At 43.6% G+C, this 17,784-nt stretch overlaps 1 protein-coding gene across 3 annotated transcripts in view; it reads left to right on the plus strand.

Annotated features, from left to right (window-relative positions):
* mettl16 (methyltransferase 16, N6-methyladenosin) overlaps nt 1-15,853 on the plus strand; it is a 118,692-nt gene extending 102,839 nt beyond the window's left edge. For all 3 annotated transcript variants that reach the window (XM_055657571.1, XM_055657572.1, XM_055657570.1), the window contains exons 9-10: nt 11,321-11,494; nt 13,603-15,853. In XM_055657571.1, the coding sequence (XP_055513546.1) occupies nt 11,321-11,494; nt 13,603-14,220 (792 nt within the window). In that variant the 3' untranslated portion in view covers nt 14,221-15,853. The remainder of the gene's footprint in view (nt 1-11,320; nt 11,495-13,602) is intronic.
* The last annotated feature ends 1,931 nt before the right edge of the window (nt 15,854-17,784 follow it).

Genomic DNA, 17,784 nt, shown 5'->3' on the forward strand with positions numbered 1-17,784 from the left:
TCCAAGTTTGCAGATGACAGGAGATGCTATGAGGCTACAGGGTGACTTGGACAGGTCGGGTGAGTGGGCAGATGCATGGCAGATGCCGTATAATGAGGATAAATGTGAGGTTATCCACTATGGTGGCAAGAACAAGAAGACAGATTATTATCTGAATGGTGTCAGATTAGAAAAAGGTGAGGTGTAACAAGACCTGGGTGTCCTTGTACATCAGTCACTGAAAGTAAGCATGCAGGTACAGCAGGCAGTGAAGAAAGCGAATGGCATGTTGGCCTTACTTAACAAGAGGATTTGAGTATTGGAGCAAGGAGGTCCTACTGCGGTTGTACAGGACCCTGGTGAGACCACACCTGGAGTATTGTGTGCAGTTTTGGTCTCCTAATTTGAGGAAGGAGATTCTTGCTATTGAGGGAGTGCAAGGTTAATTCCCGGGATGGCGGGACTGACATATAATGAAAGAATGGATCGACTGGGCTTATATTCACTGGAATTTAGAAGGATGAGAGAGGATCTTATAGAAACATATAAAATTCTTAAGGGATTGGATAGGCTAGATGCAGGAAACATGTTCCCGATGTTGTGGGAGTCCAGAACTAGGGGTCACAGTTTAAGAATAAGGGCCAGGCCATTTAGGACTGAGATGAGGAAAAACCTTTTCACCCAAAGAGTTGTGAATGTGTGGAATTCTCTGCCATGGAAGACACCGGAAGCCAATTCATTGAATGTATTCAAGAGAGAGTTAGATATAGCTCTTAGGGCTAACGGAATCAAGGGATATGGGGAGAAAGCAGGAACAGGGTACTAATTTTGGATGATCAGCCATGATCATATTAAATGGTGGTGCTGGCTCGAAGAGCCAAATGGCCCACTCCTGCACCTATTGTCTATGTTTCTATGAAACATCACACATCCTTTATCTCCAGTAATGCTGCCTAACCCGCTGAGTTACTCTAGCATTTTGTGTCTATCTTCAGTATAAACCAGCATCTGCAGTTCCATTCTGCACAGAGTAAATATGAGCTAATTCAATAAAATGAACACTTTTCCTCTTCCCAAACCACAGCATTAAGCAACAAATTTTTGGCACTCTCGATCTGTTTCCATGTGTGGATAATGCCCTGTCAATAAGATCTCCAACGTTCTAGATTCTGTAGGCAATTAAACAATAATACCATTAATGTACTGATTATTTGTATTGAGACATTGCCTCAGTTGGTTGGATGAGTTAGACACAGAAACATTCCTCTGTACCTCTGTGTTACATCTGAAGCAGGCATTCTTGAAATGACTTGTGCTTCATTCTTGACTAATAATACATTCCCTTTATGACCATGACATTTATAAAAAGAAGACAAAATAAAGACACGTCTCACATTTTGTTTACAGCCTAATCTGTAATTTGCGCAGACTGTGGGAATGATCCAATACTGCAAAAATAGTGTACTAAATGCAAACCGCTTTGCGGACTTGCACGGAGAGTTATGGCTCTTTAGTTCGTGGAAGGCCAGAAAATCCTCTTCACTTAAGGAAAGTGCCGTCAATAGCCACAAAATAAAATGCCAGTCATTTAAAACTGACAGCGGTAGAGTTGCTGCCTTTCAGCGCCAGAGACCCAGATTCAATCCTGAATACGGGTGCTGTCTTTGTGGAGTTTGCACGTTCTCACTGAGCCCGTGTGGGTTTCCCCCCGGGTGCTCTGGTTTCCTCCCACATTGCAAAGACGTGCAGGTTTATAGATTAACTAACTTCTGAAAATTGTCCCTCATGAGTAGGATAGAACTCGTGTATGGGTGATCATTGGTTGGCGTGGACAGTGGGCTGAAGGGCCTGTTCCACACTGTTTCTCTAAACTAAACCATTGTATATTAGAATAGCCAAGAAAGGAAAATTCATACCCCACGTTTAATCAAAGTCTCCATAACAAACTGAACAGTTTTTTTAGGACAACAAAACTAAAATACAAATTGTATGTGAATACAATATTAATCAGCGTGGCATAGTGGTGCAGCTGATAGTTTGGCCCATCCTGTATCGCTAAAATCTAAAAATAAATCTACAATCTGAAGTGCACAGCAATTTATTCCCTCAGAGGGGAGTAAATCTCTGCCCCTGAGTGGGGTGGAAGCAAGATCATTCATTATATTCAAGGAGAGAATAAATAAATATCTGAAAGAGCAAGGAATTGAGGGCTGTGGAGAAGTGGAGGACGACAGATAGCACAATGGGCTAAGAGTTCGGCTGGCGACCGGAAGGTAGCCGGTTCAAATCCCGCTTGGAGTGCATACTGTCGTTGTGTCCTTGGGCAAGACACTTCACCCACCTTTGCCTGTAATGGAATGTTACGGCGGCAGGCGCGGGCACACCGCGACGCCCTGTGTCTCCCTTTCAAGGGAGATGCTAAAAATGCATTTCGTTGTCTCTGTACTGTACACTGACAATGACAATAAATTGAATCATTTCATTTCATTTCATTTCATTTCATCATTTCATTTCATTTCAATCATTTCATTTCAAGTGGCAGAGAAGTGAAATCCAGCCGAGATCAGCCATGATCATATTGAACGGCAGGACAAGCTGGAAGGGCTGGAGGCCAACATTGCTCCTATTTTCCAGTGTTCTTCTGCCTCCTTTGGTAGAATACAGGGTCTCTGGAGACAGCAACACCACTTTGTTTACTGAGCTAGCACTGACATCATACCAAGCAGCAGCTTCTGCAGAATCATATGAGCAAACGTGGCAAAGGAGTTCCTTGAGGGGATGGTTAAAGATATGTGTGAACAAACAACCTGACTTGTAGTTGTATTACCCAATGCCTTCTTTCTTCAGTGAAAACCTAACCAGTTTTACAAAGAAAACTCTGGTCCGAAACATTAATTTGAATAGAATACCTTATAGAAAATTCATTCTCAGCATTAATTGCTGAGAGTAATGAATTAATGCTGAGAGTAATGAATTCATGCTAAGAGTAATGAATTAATGCTGAGAGTAATGAATTAATGCTAAGAGTAATGAATTAATGCTGAGAGTAATGAATTAATGCTGAGAGTAATGAATTAAGGTTGCCGTAGCGGCGACTGCGGAGGCCACAATAGGCCCGACTATGGGTGAACAGGGGACGACGGGACTGGACTTTGCTGCCTTCCCCCACAGTGGTAACCATTGTGGGGGGATGTTTCTATGTTTATTGTTAAATTCTTTAATGTTGTGTCTTATCTTTATTCGTGTGCTGCAATGGCAAGTCAAATTTCACTACACCAATTGGTGTATGTGATAATAAATGTCCTTTGTAATTGTAATTTGCAATTTGTAATTGTAATTCAAATTTACATTAACTGCACTGTACCATGGCGAGACTTTAGAGATTCAACATGGAAACAGGCCCTTCAGCCCACAGGGTCCGCATGGAACCAGCGATCATCCCGAATACTAGCACTATCCTACATAGGGACAATTTACAATTTTTACCAAAGCCAATTAACCTACAGACCTGTAGGTCTTTGGAGCGTGGGAGGGAACCAGAGCACCCGGAGGAAACCCACACGGTCACAGGGAGAATGTACAAACTCCATATAGACGGCACCAATAGTCAGGATCGAACCTGGTGCCCTGGCGCTGTAAGGAAGCAACTCTACTGCTGCGCCACTGTTACACTCTACTATTTCTAGCAAGTATTATACCAAGAGTACACAATCACTGCTTAACCTACACGTTGCTGGGATGTCTTTTAATAACAATAGCTGAATTCAGCTAGCTGACCTGATGACATGGTCTTGATTGATTGAAAGATACAGCATGGAAACAAACTCTTAGGCCCACTGAGTCCATGTCGGCCATCATTCACCCATTCACACTAGTTTTATGTTTCACATCCACTTCCTCCATACCAGGGGCAATTTTAGAGGCCAATTGACCTATAAACCAGCTTTTCTTCGGGATGTTGGAGGAAAGCGGAGCGCTCAGAGGAGAATGTGTCGCGCACAGGGAGAATGTGTAATCTCCACACAGGCAGCACCCGAGGTCAGGATCGAACCTGGTTCTCCGTTACTGTGAGGCTGCAGCTCTACCCGCTGCGCCACTGTGCCGACTTGTTGCTGAATTTCCACAGACAATATTGTTAATGAAGATAATGCAGAGTCATTTTCACAATCGACGTACAATATTGTTTTGGATAATAACAATTGCTTCTTCTGAGCGAACTGATTTTTTTTGTCTTTCTCAAGTAAAAAGGCTTGAACATGAGGCCCTCTACTGGCCAGAACCTTAATTGTGGCTTTTTTTGTGGGCAAAAAAAGACCATGAAATTAGTACTACACAATTAAAAGTTTATTTATCACAGGGGAAACTCAGCAATAGTTCCTGTCAAAGGAATCAAGCGCTGGCTATTAAAGATCGTAATATAACACACATTTTAAGACTGGAGAGGTAAAGAACTGAAGATGCTAGCTTATACAGTGCTTCTCCATAATGTTTGGGATAAAGGCCCATCATTTATTTATTTGCCTCTGTACTCCACAATTTGAGATTTGTAATCGAAAAAAAATCACACGTGGTTAAAGTGCACATTGTCAGATTTTAATAAAGGCCATTTTTCTACATTTTGGTTTCTGGAAGGAACTGCAGATGTTGCTTTAAACCGAAGACAGACACAAAATGCTGGAATAACTCAGCGGGTCAGGCAGCATCTCTGGAGAAGAGGAATATGTGTTGTTTCGGGTTTAGACACTTCTTCAGACTGAGAGTCGGGGGAAAGGGAAACGAGATATATGCTGCCTGAGTTACTCCAGCTTTTTGTGTCTGTCTTTCATGATTTAATTCATGAACCATCCTATCAACAACTAGAGAGCATCTATCTTCCTCATTGGAGACCCTCGGACTATCTTTAATGGATTTTATCTTGCACTAAGCATTATTCCCTTTATCCTGTATCTGTACACTGTTGATGGCTCAAATGTATTCACGTACAGTCTGTCCGCTGACTGGTTAGCACGCAACAAAAGCTTTTCACTGTACCTTGGTACATGTGGCAATAAACTAAACTGAACTAATTAAATTACATTGAAGTTTGTCCCATATGTTCGACAGATTTGTTTAAAAACCTCAAGATTCATTATCTTAACATGTTAATGGTTTAATACAGATCAGCTCAATCAGACTGAATCTTATTGTGATACCTGGCCTATGAGAAGTTTCATATCTGGAAGTTTCTTATATGTCTTTAGGAAAGTAGATTGTCCTTGTGTATGTCCATTATTGTTTCGCTTTGATACACCTCGTAGTTTTTTTTAATATCACAAGTTACATTGAAATATTATTATGGATGCTAATCGGGTTCAATCCTTACTTTTAACCCAAAAAGAAGAACTGAGGAGGCAGTCCAAGTGCGTTGACCTCCTACTGATATGCTTGCACAGTGCTGCAGTTAGTGGAGCTGATGCTTCACAGCTCCAGACACCCAGATTCAATCCATACCTCAGCTGCTGTCTGTGTGGAGTTTGCATGTTCTCCCTGTGACCGTGTGGGTTTCCTCCAGCAGCTCCAGTTTCCTCCCACATCCCAAAGATATGCAAGATGGTGGTTTAATTGGCCTCTGTAATGTGCCCCAAGTGTGAGTAATATAGTCCACGGGGGAGTTGATGAGGATATGAACAGAATATAAAATGGGGTTGGATAGAGTGGATGTGGAGAGGATGTTTCTACAAGTGGGAGAGTCTAGGACTAGAGGTCACAGCCTCAGAATTAAAGGGTGTTCTTTTAGGAAGGAGATGAGGAGAAATTTATTTAGTCAGTGGGTGGTGAATCTGTGGAATTCTTTGCCACGGAAGGCTGTGGAGGCCAAGTCAGTGGATATTTTTAAGGCAGAGATAGATAGATTCTTGATTAGTACAGGTGCCGGAGGTTATGGGGAGAAGGAAGGTGAATGGGATTAGGAGGGAGAGATAGATCAGCCATGATTAAAGGGCGGAGTAGACTTGATGGGCCGAACGGCCTAATTCAACTCCCATCACTTATGACCTTACAGTTGGATGGATTACCAATGTGACATGAAATTGCATCACCCTTTTCTGATGTAGTATTTTACTGCAAAACCACCAAAAAATATGATTTGGAAGATAGGAACTAAATTCTGGTTGCCAAGCGACACTGAATCAACTGGCGCAGTTCTTCCAGTGCGTTGCCTCACAGGGCCAGAGACGCAGCTTCGACCCTGACTTCAGGTGCTGTCTACGTGAAGTTTGCACGTTCTCCGTGTGACCACTTGCGTTTCCCCCCCCCCGAGTACTCCGGTTTCCTGCCGCACCCCAAAGATGTGCAGGTTCGTAGCTTAATTGGCCTCTGTAAAATTGTCCCTGGTGTGCAGGGAATGGATACCAAAGTGGGATAATGGAACTTCCCAATGACCATCAGGTAGTCAAAAGTGCTGGATAAAGTCAGCGGATGCGGCAGCATCTATGGAGCGAAGGAAATAGGCAAAGTTTCGGGCCGAAACCCGAGGGTTTCGGCCCGAAACGTTGCCTATTTCCTTCGCTCCATAGATGTTGCTGCACCCGCTGACTTTCTCCAGCATTTTTGTCTACCTTCGATTTTCCAGCATCTGCAGTTCCTTCTTAAACATATTAAACACCACAAATACCAGCGAAATTCTAAACTGAATTGCCTTGGTTGCACTCGGGATTTTGTTGTTTTGTTTTGCATTAATATTGATTTAAAAAAATGTATTGAACTGCCTTTGTTGTTGTTGTTTGGTTATATCTTTCGAGTGCCACATTTACTGACCTGTTAAACTGCTGCAAGTGCAAATTTTATTATTCCATTTTGGTACATTTGACAATTAAATACTCTCAGTTCTTGACTTGAACGGGAGATCGTGGACTTGGTGGGCCAAAGAGGCAATTTCCATGCTGTAACTCATTCCTCGTGAGTAAACTGGGTAAACGCTTGCCCTGTCTCTCGCCCAGAGTAGGGGAATCGAGAACCAGAGGACATAGGTTTAAGGTAAAGGGGGAGAGATTTCATAGGAAGCTGAGAGGTAACTTTTTTACACAAAGGGTGGTGGTTGCATGGAACGAGCTCCTGAAGTTGAGACGGGTATTATCACAACATTTAAGAAACATTCAGACGGGTACATGGATAGGAAAGGTTTAGAGGGACATGGGCCAAATGCAGGCAGGTGGGACTAGTGTGGATGGGACATGTTAGTCGGCGTGGGCAAGTTGGGCCGGAGGGCTGGTTTCCACACTGTATGGCTCTCAAGACTGTTCTCAGACTGCGCAGTCGAATCATTAGATTTGCCTTCAGCAGGCAGCCGAAGAGGAAACGTGAACTGTTGTTTCATAATTCCTGCTTCATGATGTGGATCTGTGGAGCAAAGTAAGGATTACATCAGCTACACCTCTCTGCAGTTGACTGGCCTGCTGACGCACGCTGTCTAGGACCGCTAGTGGAACAACACCACAAGAAAGTCACGTCAGGAGAGGATTGCAGTCAAGGGGAAAACGTTTCCATGGTCAATGCTAATTAACCAACCCGGCCAAACATCCCTTTCTGTTGTGTAATTAATGCAGATGTTCAACAAGCTGGCAGATAAACACACTACATTGGTTTAGCTACTCTCTTCACACAATTAGTTTGTCTAAAATCATTCATGTCAAGCATCACTTGTATGTTCTGCATGTAGAACGCTGTTTAACCAACTATTCAGTGGTTCTGCACTAATACTGATCAGCATTTTCTTGTCGTTATCTGCTATGTGCCAGTTTTAATTTTGGAGATACAGCTTAGAAACAGGCTCTTCGGCCAACCGAGTCCACGCTGACCAGCGATCACCCCGTACACTAGCACTATCCTACACACACACACACACTAGAGGAAATTTACAGAGGGCCAATTAACCTACAAACCTGTACTTCTTTGGAGTTTGAGAGGAAACCAACCAGAGCACCCGGAGAAAAACCATGCGGTCACAGGGAGAATGTACAAACTCGGTACAGACAAGCAACCGTAATCAGGATCTAACCCGGGTCTTTAGCACTGTAATGGAGCAGCTCTACTGCTGCATCACAGTGCTGCCCTTCGGTGTCGACCCAAGACGGTGTCTATCTTACTTGCCCATTCAAATGCTTTGGAATGGCATGATTGAATCATAGAATCGTACATCACAAGAATGGCCCCTTACGGCACCCTTCCCCCATGCTGACCACAATGCTCATCTACGTGATCCCATTTGTTTGCATTAGGCCTGTATCCCTCCACGCTTATCCTATCCAAATGCCTTATAAGAGTAATTTTATCTGCCTTCACCACCACGTCTGGTAAATTGCTTCAGACAACCACCACCTTCTGTATGAACAATGTATCCTTCAGATCTCCTTCGAATTTCTCACTCACCTTAAACTTGTATCCTCCTGCCTTGGGTAAAAGACCCAGAGCATCTATCCTGTCCATGCCTCTCATAAATTTATAGACATCTATAAAATCACTCCACGGCTTTCTACCCTTCAGTGAGGATAAATCCAGCCTATCCAGTATTTGCTTCGAACTACACCCCCTCCATTTGAGGCAACATCTTGTTGAAGCTTTTTTGTACTCTAAAATGCTGCTATATCGTTCCCATTGTGTGGTGACCATGATCACTCTGTTTGTATGGTAAATATCACCCAACCACACATAAAGAGAGTTGTGACTTAGTCTTTTCAACCATGATAAGGATTAGTTACTGCCATTCACCACCAGACTCAGGAACAGCTTCATCCCCTCTGCTATCTGGCTTTTGAATGGTCCTTCCATATGCTGGGGTGCTGTCCATTCCACCTCAACCCCATTACGAACATTGGACTTTGTGGAACTGGTGCACTACAATGTTGAGAACTATATCCCGCACTCTTTATTTCTTCCCCTTTGCTCTACTTCCATGCCTTCATCTCCTCCTGACTATTGCAACTCACTTCTCCTTGGCATCAACTCCACCTACATCAACCGACTCCAACTGGTCCAGAACGCAGCCACCCGACTCATCGCCCACACCAAATCCTGGCATCACATCACTCCAGTCCTCAAACAACTTCACTGGCTTCCCATCACCTACAAAATCCTGATCCTCAGCTACAAAGCCCTCCACCATCTGCCCCCCCCCCCCCCCCCATATCTCACTGACCTCCTCTCCCCCTACCCACCCTCACGGTCCCTCAGTACCACATCAGCCGGTCTCCTCTCCATCCACAAGTCCAACCTCTGCAGTTTTGGGGACAGGGGACAGAGCCTTCTCCAGTGCAGCTCATAGACTCTGGAACTCCCTCCATCAACTGATCCGCAATTCCGTGTCCCTCACCATCTTCCAGTCCCGCCTCAAGACCCATCGCTTCACCTCTGCCTATCCTTAGCCCCACGTCCCCCTCCCTTTTCATCTGTGCATGAATTGCCTCATATTGTGTTTTGAATTGAATTCTGTCTTTACTTTGTGTACTAGTCATGTCTCTACTATTTATTTCATTCCCCTTACATGTTTTCCATCTACCTGCAAAATTTTTGTAAGGTGTCCTTGAGACTCTTCAAAGGCGCCCATAAATAAAATGTATTATTATTATTATTACTTATTGTACTTGATTTGAGTTGATTGTATTTATTTATGGCATATCTGGTTTGTTGGGAAAATATGCAAAACAACATTTTTCACTGTACCTCAGCACAAGTGATAATGGTTCAATGGTCCCTTTCTTATCACATGTACCAAGATACATTGCGTCTATATGCTATAATGGTTTCGGCGCCATTTCACATTGGCCATAAAGGCCCGTTGCAACCATCGACTCCATCTGGTCGTCCCGCAAACCATTATCCCTCTCCTTGCACGACCATCTTCAACCTTTGTACCCCGGGGACGCCTCCTTGAGGCCTTGGGAGGTATGACGCCCCGCACCCTCTGGTTCTTCATACTATCACTTGTCCAGCATCCGTCGCCAACTCCCCCTCCACCCATATCTCATAAGATCATAAGGGATTGGAGTAGAATTATGCCCCTGTCCCACTTAGGAAACCTGAACGGAAACCTCTGGAGACTTTGCGCCCCACCCAAGGTTTCCGTGCTTATCCCGTAGGTTTTTGTCAGCCTCCCTACCTGCTTCCACTACCTGCAACCACCTGCAACCTCCGGGAACCGCACGGAAACCTTGGGTGGCACGCAGTCTCCAGAGGTTTCCGTTCAGGTTTCCTAAGTGGGAAAGGGGCATTAGGCCATTCGGCACATGAAGTCTACTCCATCATTCAATCATGGCTGATCTATTTCTCCCTCCTTACCCCATTCTCCTGCCCTCTCCCATAACCTCTGGCACCTGTGCTATGCCAGTTCCCGGTCTTCAGGGACGAGCAGGGGCCAGGCTCGGAGGTTTCCCTCTCCCGGTGCTATGGCGGTTGAGCCAGGCGCGCTGTCGGGGTAAGGCCGTGGCTCGCTGGGACCTTCGTGCAGCGCGCTGCTCGCCGAGACTCTCTTGCCGCCTACATACCTCGGCAACGTTATGGTTCAGACTGATGATTGTAGTGGGGGGAAAGCTGGAAAATGAGTAGGGGCCGGACAAAGCTTGGCAAGTACTCCAAAGACGTACAGGTTTGTCGGATAATTGGTTTCAGTAAAAATTGTAAATTGGTTCTAATGTGTAGGGTAGTGTTAGTAATCACTGGTCGGCGCAGACTCGGTGGGCCGAAGGGCCTGTTTACGCGCTGTATCTCTCAACTAAACTAAATTAAAAGTGATAGATTGATACAGGTGAAGGGTAGGATGGGGGGAGACAAAGTCGAGTGAAAAGAAAGCAAAAGGGTATTGATAAGGAGATAGGAGGAGTGCAAAATAAATGAAATATAAAGCCAGATGGAGCAAGATAAGTGGAATTGGATGGTTGGGCAAAGGGGTGGGGCAGTGGAGGAATGAGTGCGCACTGGGGTTGGGGAAAAGAGGGGTGGGAGTAAAAGAGAAACTGAATGGGACGGGATGATCTGTATATAGTCAGCTGGAGTCACACAGCTTGGAATCAGGCCCTTTGGCCCAACTTGCCCCCACTGACGAACATGTCCCATCCACAATAGTCCCACCTGCCTGTGCTTGACCCATATCCCTCTAAACCTGTCCTAACCTTGTATCTATCTAAATGTATTCTTACACATTGCGATAGTACCTGCAAAGCTGAATGAAAAAGTGTGAGTTGCGGAATGTTTTGCAGCAGCAGTGTTTCTTCCTTGATTGCTTTGATTGTTTTTCCATTGCTCACTGTCTACTGTACAATAATTGAGTCACAGTGTCTTTCATATGCATTCTCTTTCTTTGTCGTCCCAGTCTCCTCCATCCAAGAAAAGGAAACTGGAGAAGCCACGAAAACCCATTACCTTCACACTGTTGGAATATACAATTAAGGAATTGAGGAATAAGGTTGCAAGTTCAGAACCGGTACCCTCTGAAGCCATTGAGGTGGTGACGGCAGTGGTGGAAAAAATTCTTACTGACCTGAAGGTAAATCTTGGATTATTTCTATACAGAACAAGAGCAGGAGTATAGAAAGTTGACAGGGGTTCTAACTGAAACCTAATGAAAGGCTGAGATAGAGTGGACGTGGAAAGGATGTTTCATGTAGAGGGAGAGTCTAGAACCAGAGGGCGCAGCCTCAGAATAGAAGGAAGCACCTTCAAAATGGAGATGAGGATGAATTTATGTGGGGTTCCATGCCGCAAGCAGCTGTGGAGGCCAAATCAACGGGTATTTTCAAAGCAGCGATTGGTAGATTAGTAAAGCTGTCAAAGATTAGGTGGGGGGTGGGGGGGAGGAAACAGGTGAATGGGGGTGAGAGGGAATAATAAATCAGCCATGATCAAACGGCGGAGTAGACTCGATGGGTCAAATGGCCTAATTCTGCTCCTTTGTCTTATGGACGTACTTTACAGTTGTTTTTTTTGCCACTGAATGTTAAGTTGCAGTGTTCTCAATGTGTTTTAATATCACAAGAGGTTCCAAGTGGAGAAAAAAAAGACTAACGTTTCTGCAGGTAGACAAAAATGCTGGAGAAACTCAGCGGGTGCGGCCACATCTATGGAGCGAAGGAAATAGGCAACGTTTCGGGCCGAAACCCTTCTTCAGACTGACAAAGTTTCTGCAGTCTGTAGCAAAGAAAATCAGCCAGCATCGCTGGAGTTTACAAAATGTTCCCTTTTGGGCACTGATAGATATTGAAGTTAATGTATCGGCCCTGCACAGATACCATTTTATTTTGTACTTTTACATGAGTGAATCTGAATCACTTAATGCCTGAAGCTTTTTGAATACAAACAAATAATTACCAGGAACGCAAGGATTTCTAAAGCACATTCTAAAGTGCTGGAGTAACTCAGCGGATCAGGTAGCATCTCCGAAGAACATGTTTACTTGACGTATTGGGTGCTGAGGTGGAAATTGAGTGAATACTCATCTCCTCCTAATGTTTTCACTATTATGAACATGTAATTATTGACCCGCACATAAAGCTACCTTAGACTCCGTGATTTAAAAAAACAAAATGTTTAAGATTCCACCCATTTTTCTCTGTAAGCTAAAATCTAATGTCCTTTGTCATAACACAGTTGGTAGAGTATCAAATGGAAAACTTAGAAATTGTAAGGTTTCTTGTTCATTTATCAATTTTATTTGACCTACACCGAGACCCCAGGAATTGGCGTCCCACTCTCACAGTGGATTTAGAGCTATGAACTGCTGACTCCCTATTTATCAATCACTCGTCATGAAGCAGACACAAGGAACTGTAGATGCTGGAATCTTACACAGAACACAAAGTGCTGGAGTGGGTCAGGCAGCATCTCCGGAGAACATGGATAGGTAACATTTTGGGTCAGGGCTCTTCTTCAGACTTGGATGGATAGGTAAAGTTTTGGGTCAAGACCCATCACATAGCATATGTGGCAAGCATTCAACTCATACCGAGATTAATTGTGGGTTAATTGGTTAGAGTGAGGGAACTTTTCAATTCAATCTGAACCTGCAAATTTCTAAGAACCTGACAGTCTGCAGACTTGGTTCTTATATGACAATAACCTTGAGACCAAATTTCGGCCACATCATCTGAGTACATAAATGTCATGATCTTCAAGAAGATGATGATCTTCAAGAAGATGAGATTTAGCTCACCAATTTGAAACTATAATTGTCAGTATCATGGAAGTAAACTAGTTTATGGTTCATTCTTAATTCTAATTATCTTCATTCATAATTCCTTTCTACACGTTATCTTAATTCACATTAGTCCCTTGCACCAACTTCACCTTTTACTATTCATTTTATGCTGTACCAAACGTGTTGAAAACGCAGGCTGTTTAAAATCAAACGGGGGAAAAAAAGGGTTCTACTTTTCAGCAGAATTGTGTCTAATTGTTGAGACATGAATAATTGACTCCTAGCACAATAAATGATTTATTTGTCCGTGCCAGATCTTGATGGCGCTTGGATTCCCCACAGGTTCAGTGGAGCCTTCTTTCAGGAACGAGGAGTGGCATACAGATCGCTGCAAGATATCCTTGGCACGTTGCCCTCAAGTTGACTATTTACCGTACAGCAATGTTCCTTTGTCTCCGCAGGTCCTCTTTAAACGCGTGCCCTGCGGTAAAGATGAAGTGAGTTTATTCCTGACAGCCATACAGAACTCATGGGTGCACGTTCGCCGTAGGAAACGAGATGGAGCGAGACAGCTTCGGGAACTCCCCAGAGCCACCTCAGACCCTTTCCAGTCCACAGAAGCGGACAGTACTTCCCAAAGTCACTCCAGTCCTAATACCGGTCCAGACGGGGCGGAGAGAAGCAATGCTGGGGCTGGTGAAATGGCGGGTGAAAACGAAGAGGAGCTCCCAGCTAACGGAGGTAATAGTCTCTTGAGCGTAATGCCGCTAGATCAAGAAAGCAACATGGAAACCGAAGAGAGGTTCAGTTCTTCTGACAGCAGTTCGACTGTCTTGGGAACTGACAGTACGGTTGAGAAGGAGAAAGCCAGTTCCGCCCGAGCAAACCGGGAAGCCGAAGACACTCCAAAAGGGAGCGGGAGCGGGAGCTGCTTTTTGTTCAAGTGCCTGATGAACGTGAAGAAGGATGGAAGGAACGCCCAGGTGGAGATGCACTGGGTTGAGGGTCAAAACAGGGACCTGATGAACCAGCTCTCTACCTTTCTGCGAAATCAGATTTTCAAACTTGTGGTTAGTTAAAGAACTATTTTTTATCTTGCCAATCTACGTGCTGAATTGTTGTTTTGGCTCAGTACCACACACAGATAAATTCACCAGTGTCATTCTTATATTTTTTGACTGGCGTTCGATTTGCCAGAATTTGCAGATTTTTTTTTTTGGCATCTTCCAACCAAGTGCATGTGCAGTTAGCGTCACCTAGTGCTCTCCGGATACACCATTTAAACACAAAAGACAAAGAGAATTGCTGTACTCTTAAGGCTTATACAGACAAATTTGAGTTTGGTTTAGTTTAGGGAAAGAGACCCTTCGGCCCACAAAGTCCACGCCGACCTTCGGTCACCTGTTCTACGTTTTCCTACTTTCTCATCAATTCCCTGCACTTTAAGGGCAATTTACAGCAGCCAATTAACCTACAAACCTGCACGTCTTTGGGATGTGGGAGGAAAACCTATGCGATCACAGGGAGAACATGCATACTACCACAGTTAGGATTGGACCCGGACCTCTGCTGCTGAATGGCAGCCACTCTACCAGCTGCGCCACTGTGCTGCTTATGTTCCCCATGCTTTGATATTAATTTACCAGGAGATTAATTTGTAAAGATCTACTGAGCTAGCCGATTCCAAACAAGGAGAAACCAGCATCTGCAGTTCCTTCCTACACAAAGAGATGCAGAAACCCCCTGTAATGATAAGACGATTACATTCAAACAGCAATTTCCTGATGACAACTACTTCTTACATAAGAGTCCAACAGTCACATGACAATTGCAAATATTTTACATCGTCCAATCAGAATTAATTTGGAGTGCTTTACTTTGTAGCACAGAACTTGTTCTTCAATAATTGCAAAGCATTTTGCCTCCGCTGTTGGTAGTCTCAATATCTTTAACCCTTTTTGCATTCAGCATTTCTTCTCATGCTGCCGCTAATGTTCTTTTCCTTGTTCAAGCTACCAGATTCCAAGTTCCAGATTTGATTTTTTTTGTTGTTGTGAAGATTGCCATCTCGTATGTATCCCAATAAAGTTACATCTCAGATGATCCTTATGTTCTTGTAGACAATAGAATTCTCGAGGCACTTTAAGGAAAGAAACTTGAATAAGGGGGAGAAAAGGGAAATCTGGTGAAGAAGTGGCTCAGTGGGTAGAGCTGCCCTCAGCACCAGAGAGCTGGGTTCGATCCTGGCCTCGGGTGCTGTATGTGTGGAGTTTGCACGTTCTCTCTGTGACTGTGTGGGTTTGCTTCGGTTTCCTCCCACATCCTAAAGACGTGCGTGTTTGTTAATTAATTGGCGACTGTAAATTGCTCCGAGTTTGCGAAATAAGGATAAGACCAAACTAGCGTGAGTTGGCGATCGATGGGCAGTGTGGACTCGGTGGGCCGAAGGGCCTGTTTCCATGCTGTATCTCCGAGATGGATTCAAAAGCAAGGTCAAAGAAGATGAATTTTATAAGCTGTTAAAATAGATTTTGGTTCCTTCCTCGTCAAGAGCAAATCAGAGAAATTCTGTTTGAACTCTAGAAAGCTCAGGTACCTGGTTCCAGTAAGAAGCCATCATCCTTTGGGGGAAAACTACTTTCTTCATATTAAGAAGTTTTCAGTTTTAATTTCCGATTTTATTCAAAAATAAATATTAAAGTGTCTTTGTAATTCTGTTTTTTTTTTTACACCGAGTGAATGCAATAATCATCGGACATTTTTGTATATTAAATTGAAGAAGAACCAATCCTGCATTTTTTTTTGGTACTGAAAATGCAATGGACAATCAATATGCATGCTGTTTAAAAAAAACTGTTATCTTCATTCTATTAAATGAGATTTAATCTACAGCTGTAAAATTTAGCCTTTGTATGATTGTTACGAATTTATGGTGAAGTTTGAAAGAAGAAAGAAAGTTCAGAAGGGAATGGACTCAGAACTGATCCATGTGGTTCTGTGCCTCATCAGAAGCGGCAGAAATTTACATTACAATCTGTAACACGGCGAAAAAACTAATACATTAAATTTTGGAAACAGACAACAGTCCCTACAGTGAAGATGTGGATTACAAACATGTCCGAGACACTACATTTGGCAGAAAAATCAGATCAATTTTCCAAGACATGGACACCCTTCACCGAATTCTTACAAGAATAGTATGGTGCAACACAAATAAATTTAAATCCGATCCTGGGCCGGGGGAGGTGGGCGGGGGGATGAGGGGCAGGTATATTTCCACTTTCCTTTTTTCTTTTTTTTTTCTTTTATCTTTACTTTCTTTTCGGCCACATTATTTTGGTAGTCCAGGGGTCTTTTATTTGTGCTTTTTCGAGCTATCTTTTCACTTCTCACTTTTTCTATCGCTTCTCTTTTTCTTTTTTTCCTTTTCAGGTAAATAAAAAAAAGAATATAAAAATCAATTAATTAAATAAATAAATAAACAAACAAAAAACAATCTGTAACACCGTGCCATGACCATCAAGCATGGTTTCTTAAGGAGTGGGACGGACCTGATGGGAGCAGCACCAGTTATGTCTAAAAAATGTTAGGACATGCTTTGTAGGCATGTCACAAGTTTTATTATGTAAGACATTGTGTATGGACACGGTTGCTGTAGATTCATCAAGCGGCTCGTAATGTTAACGGTAGGTACTCGGGACATCCGGTAAACTCATGACGTTTTTTCATCCCTGTAAAAAATGCCCACGAAAAATACTCGTGATGAAAAAAATTGTTACTTTTTACACCTACGAGCCGCTACGAGACATCCACGAACTCCTACGGACCCGCTACGGACATTCTCCGAGTTCGAATCAGAGGAAAACTCGGGAGAACCCGTGAATTACCTCGTACAGTGGGACAGGGGCTTAATCCGAATACCTTGTCAAGAAGACCATTGTTGAAGCAACTGGAAAGGGTTGCACAGATTGCAGGGTCCCAATCAACCAGCATTGTGCCTGAGTCTGTGATGCCTGGCCTCTAACTAACGCATGCTTAAATTCAAGACACCGAATAGTTTTTCCTATCATTTTCGTTTAGTTCGAACTTTGCTGAAACTTCAACTATCACTAGTTGAGGAAAAAGCACTAAAGTAACTCAGCGGGTCAAGCACCATATCTGGAGAACATGAATAGGCAAGACTGATTGTAGTGGGGGGAGAGAGCTAGAGGAGAGGTTGGGGTGGAACAAAGCCTGGCGAGTGATGGGTGGATACAGGTGTGGGATGTTTTCGATTTGCAGCTGGCTGAACAAAGGCCAGGGGTGGGAGATTGCAACCTTCACGTGGTCCGCCCTGTTTCGACGAATGCAATCAACCTGCTGTGCACAATCAAATAAGATCAGATAGAACAAGTTGTCGTACAACTTTAGGCTGTGCACACCATACGCAAGAAGAAGAACAAATGCCAAAGATAAAAAGACAAGGTCATGAGATACGGAGATAAGAGGCAGGAAATGTAAAGCCAGAGGAAGGAAAATAGGTGAAAGTGATGGGCAGAAATGGGTGCACATCCAGATGGGGCACAGGGAAGAGGAGGAGAGAGAGGATGTATTTGTAGGTTAGTTACCTGAAATTGGAGAATTCAATGTTCATACCGTTAGGT

Source organism: Leucoraja erinacea, chromosome 28, assembly GCF_028641065.1.
Source record: "Leucoraja erinacea ecotype New England chromosome 28, Leri_hhj_1, whole genome shotgun sequence".
Lineage (NCBI taxonomy): Eukaryota > Metazoa > Chordata > Chondrichthyes > Rajiformes > Rajidae > Leucoraja > Leucoraja erinaceus.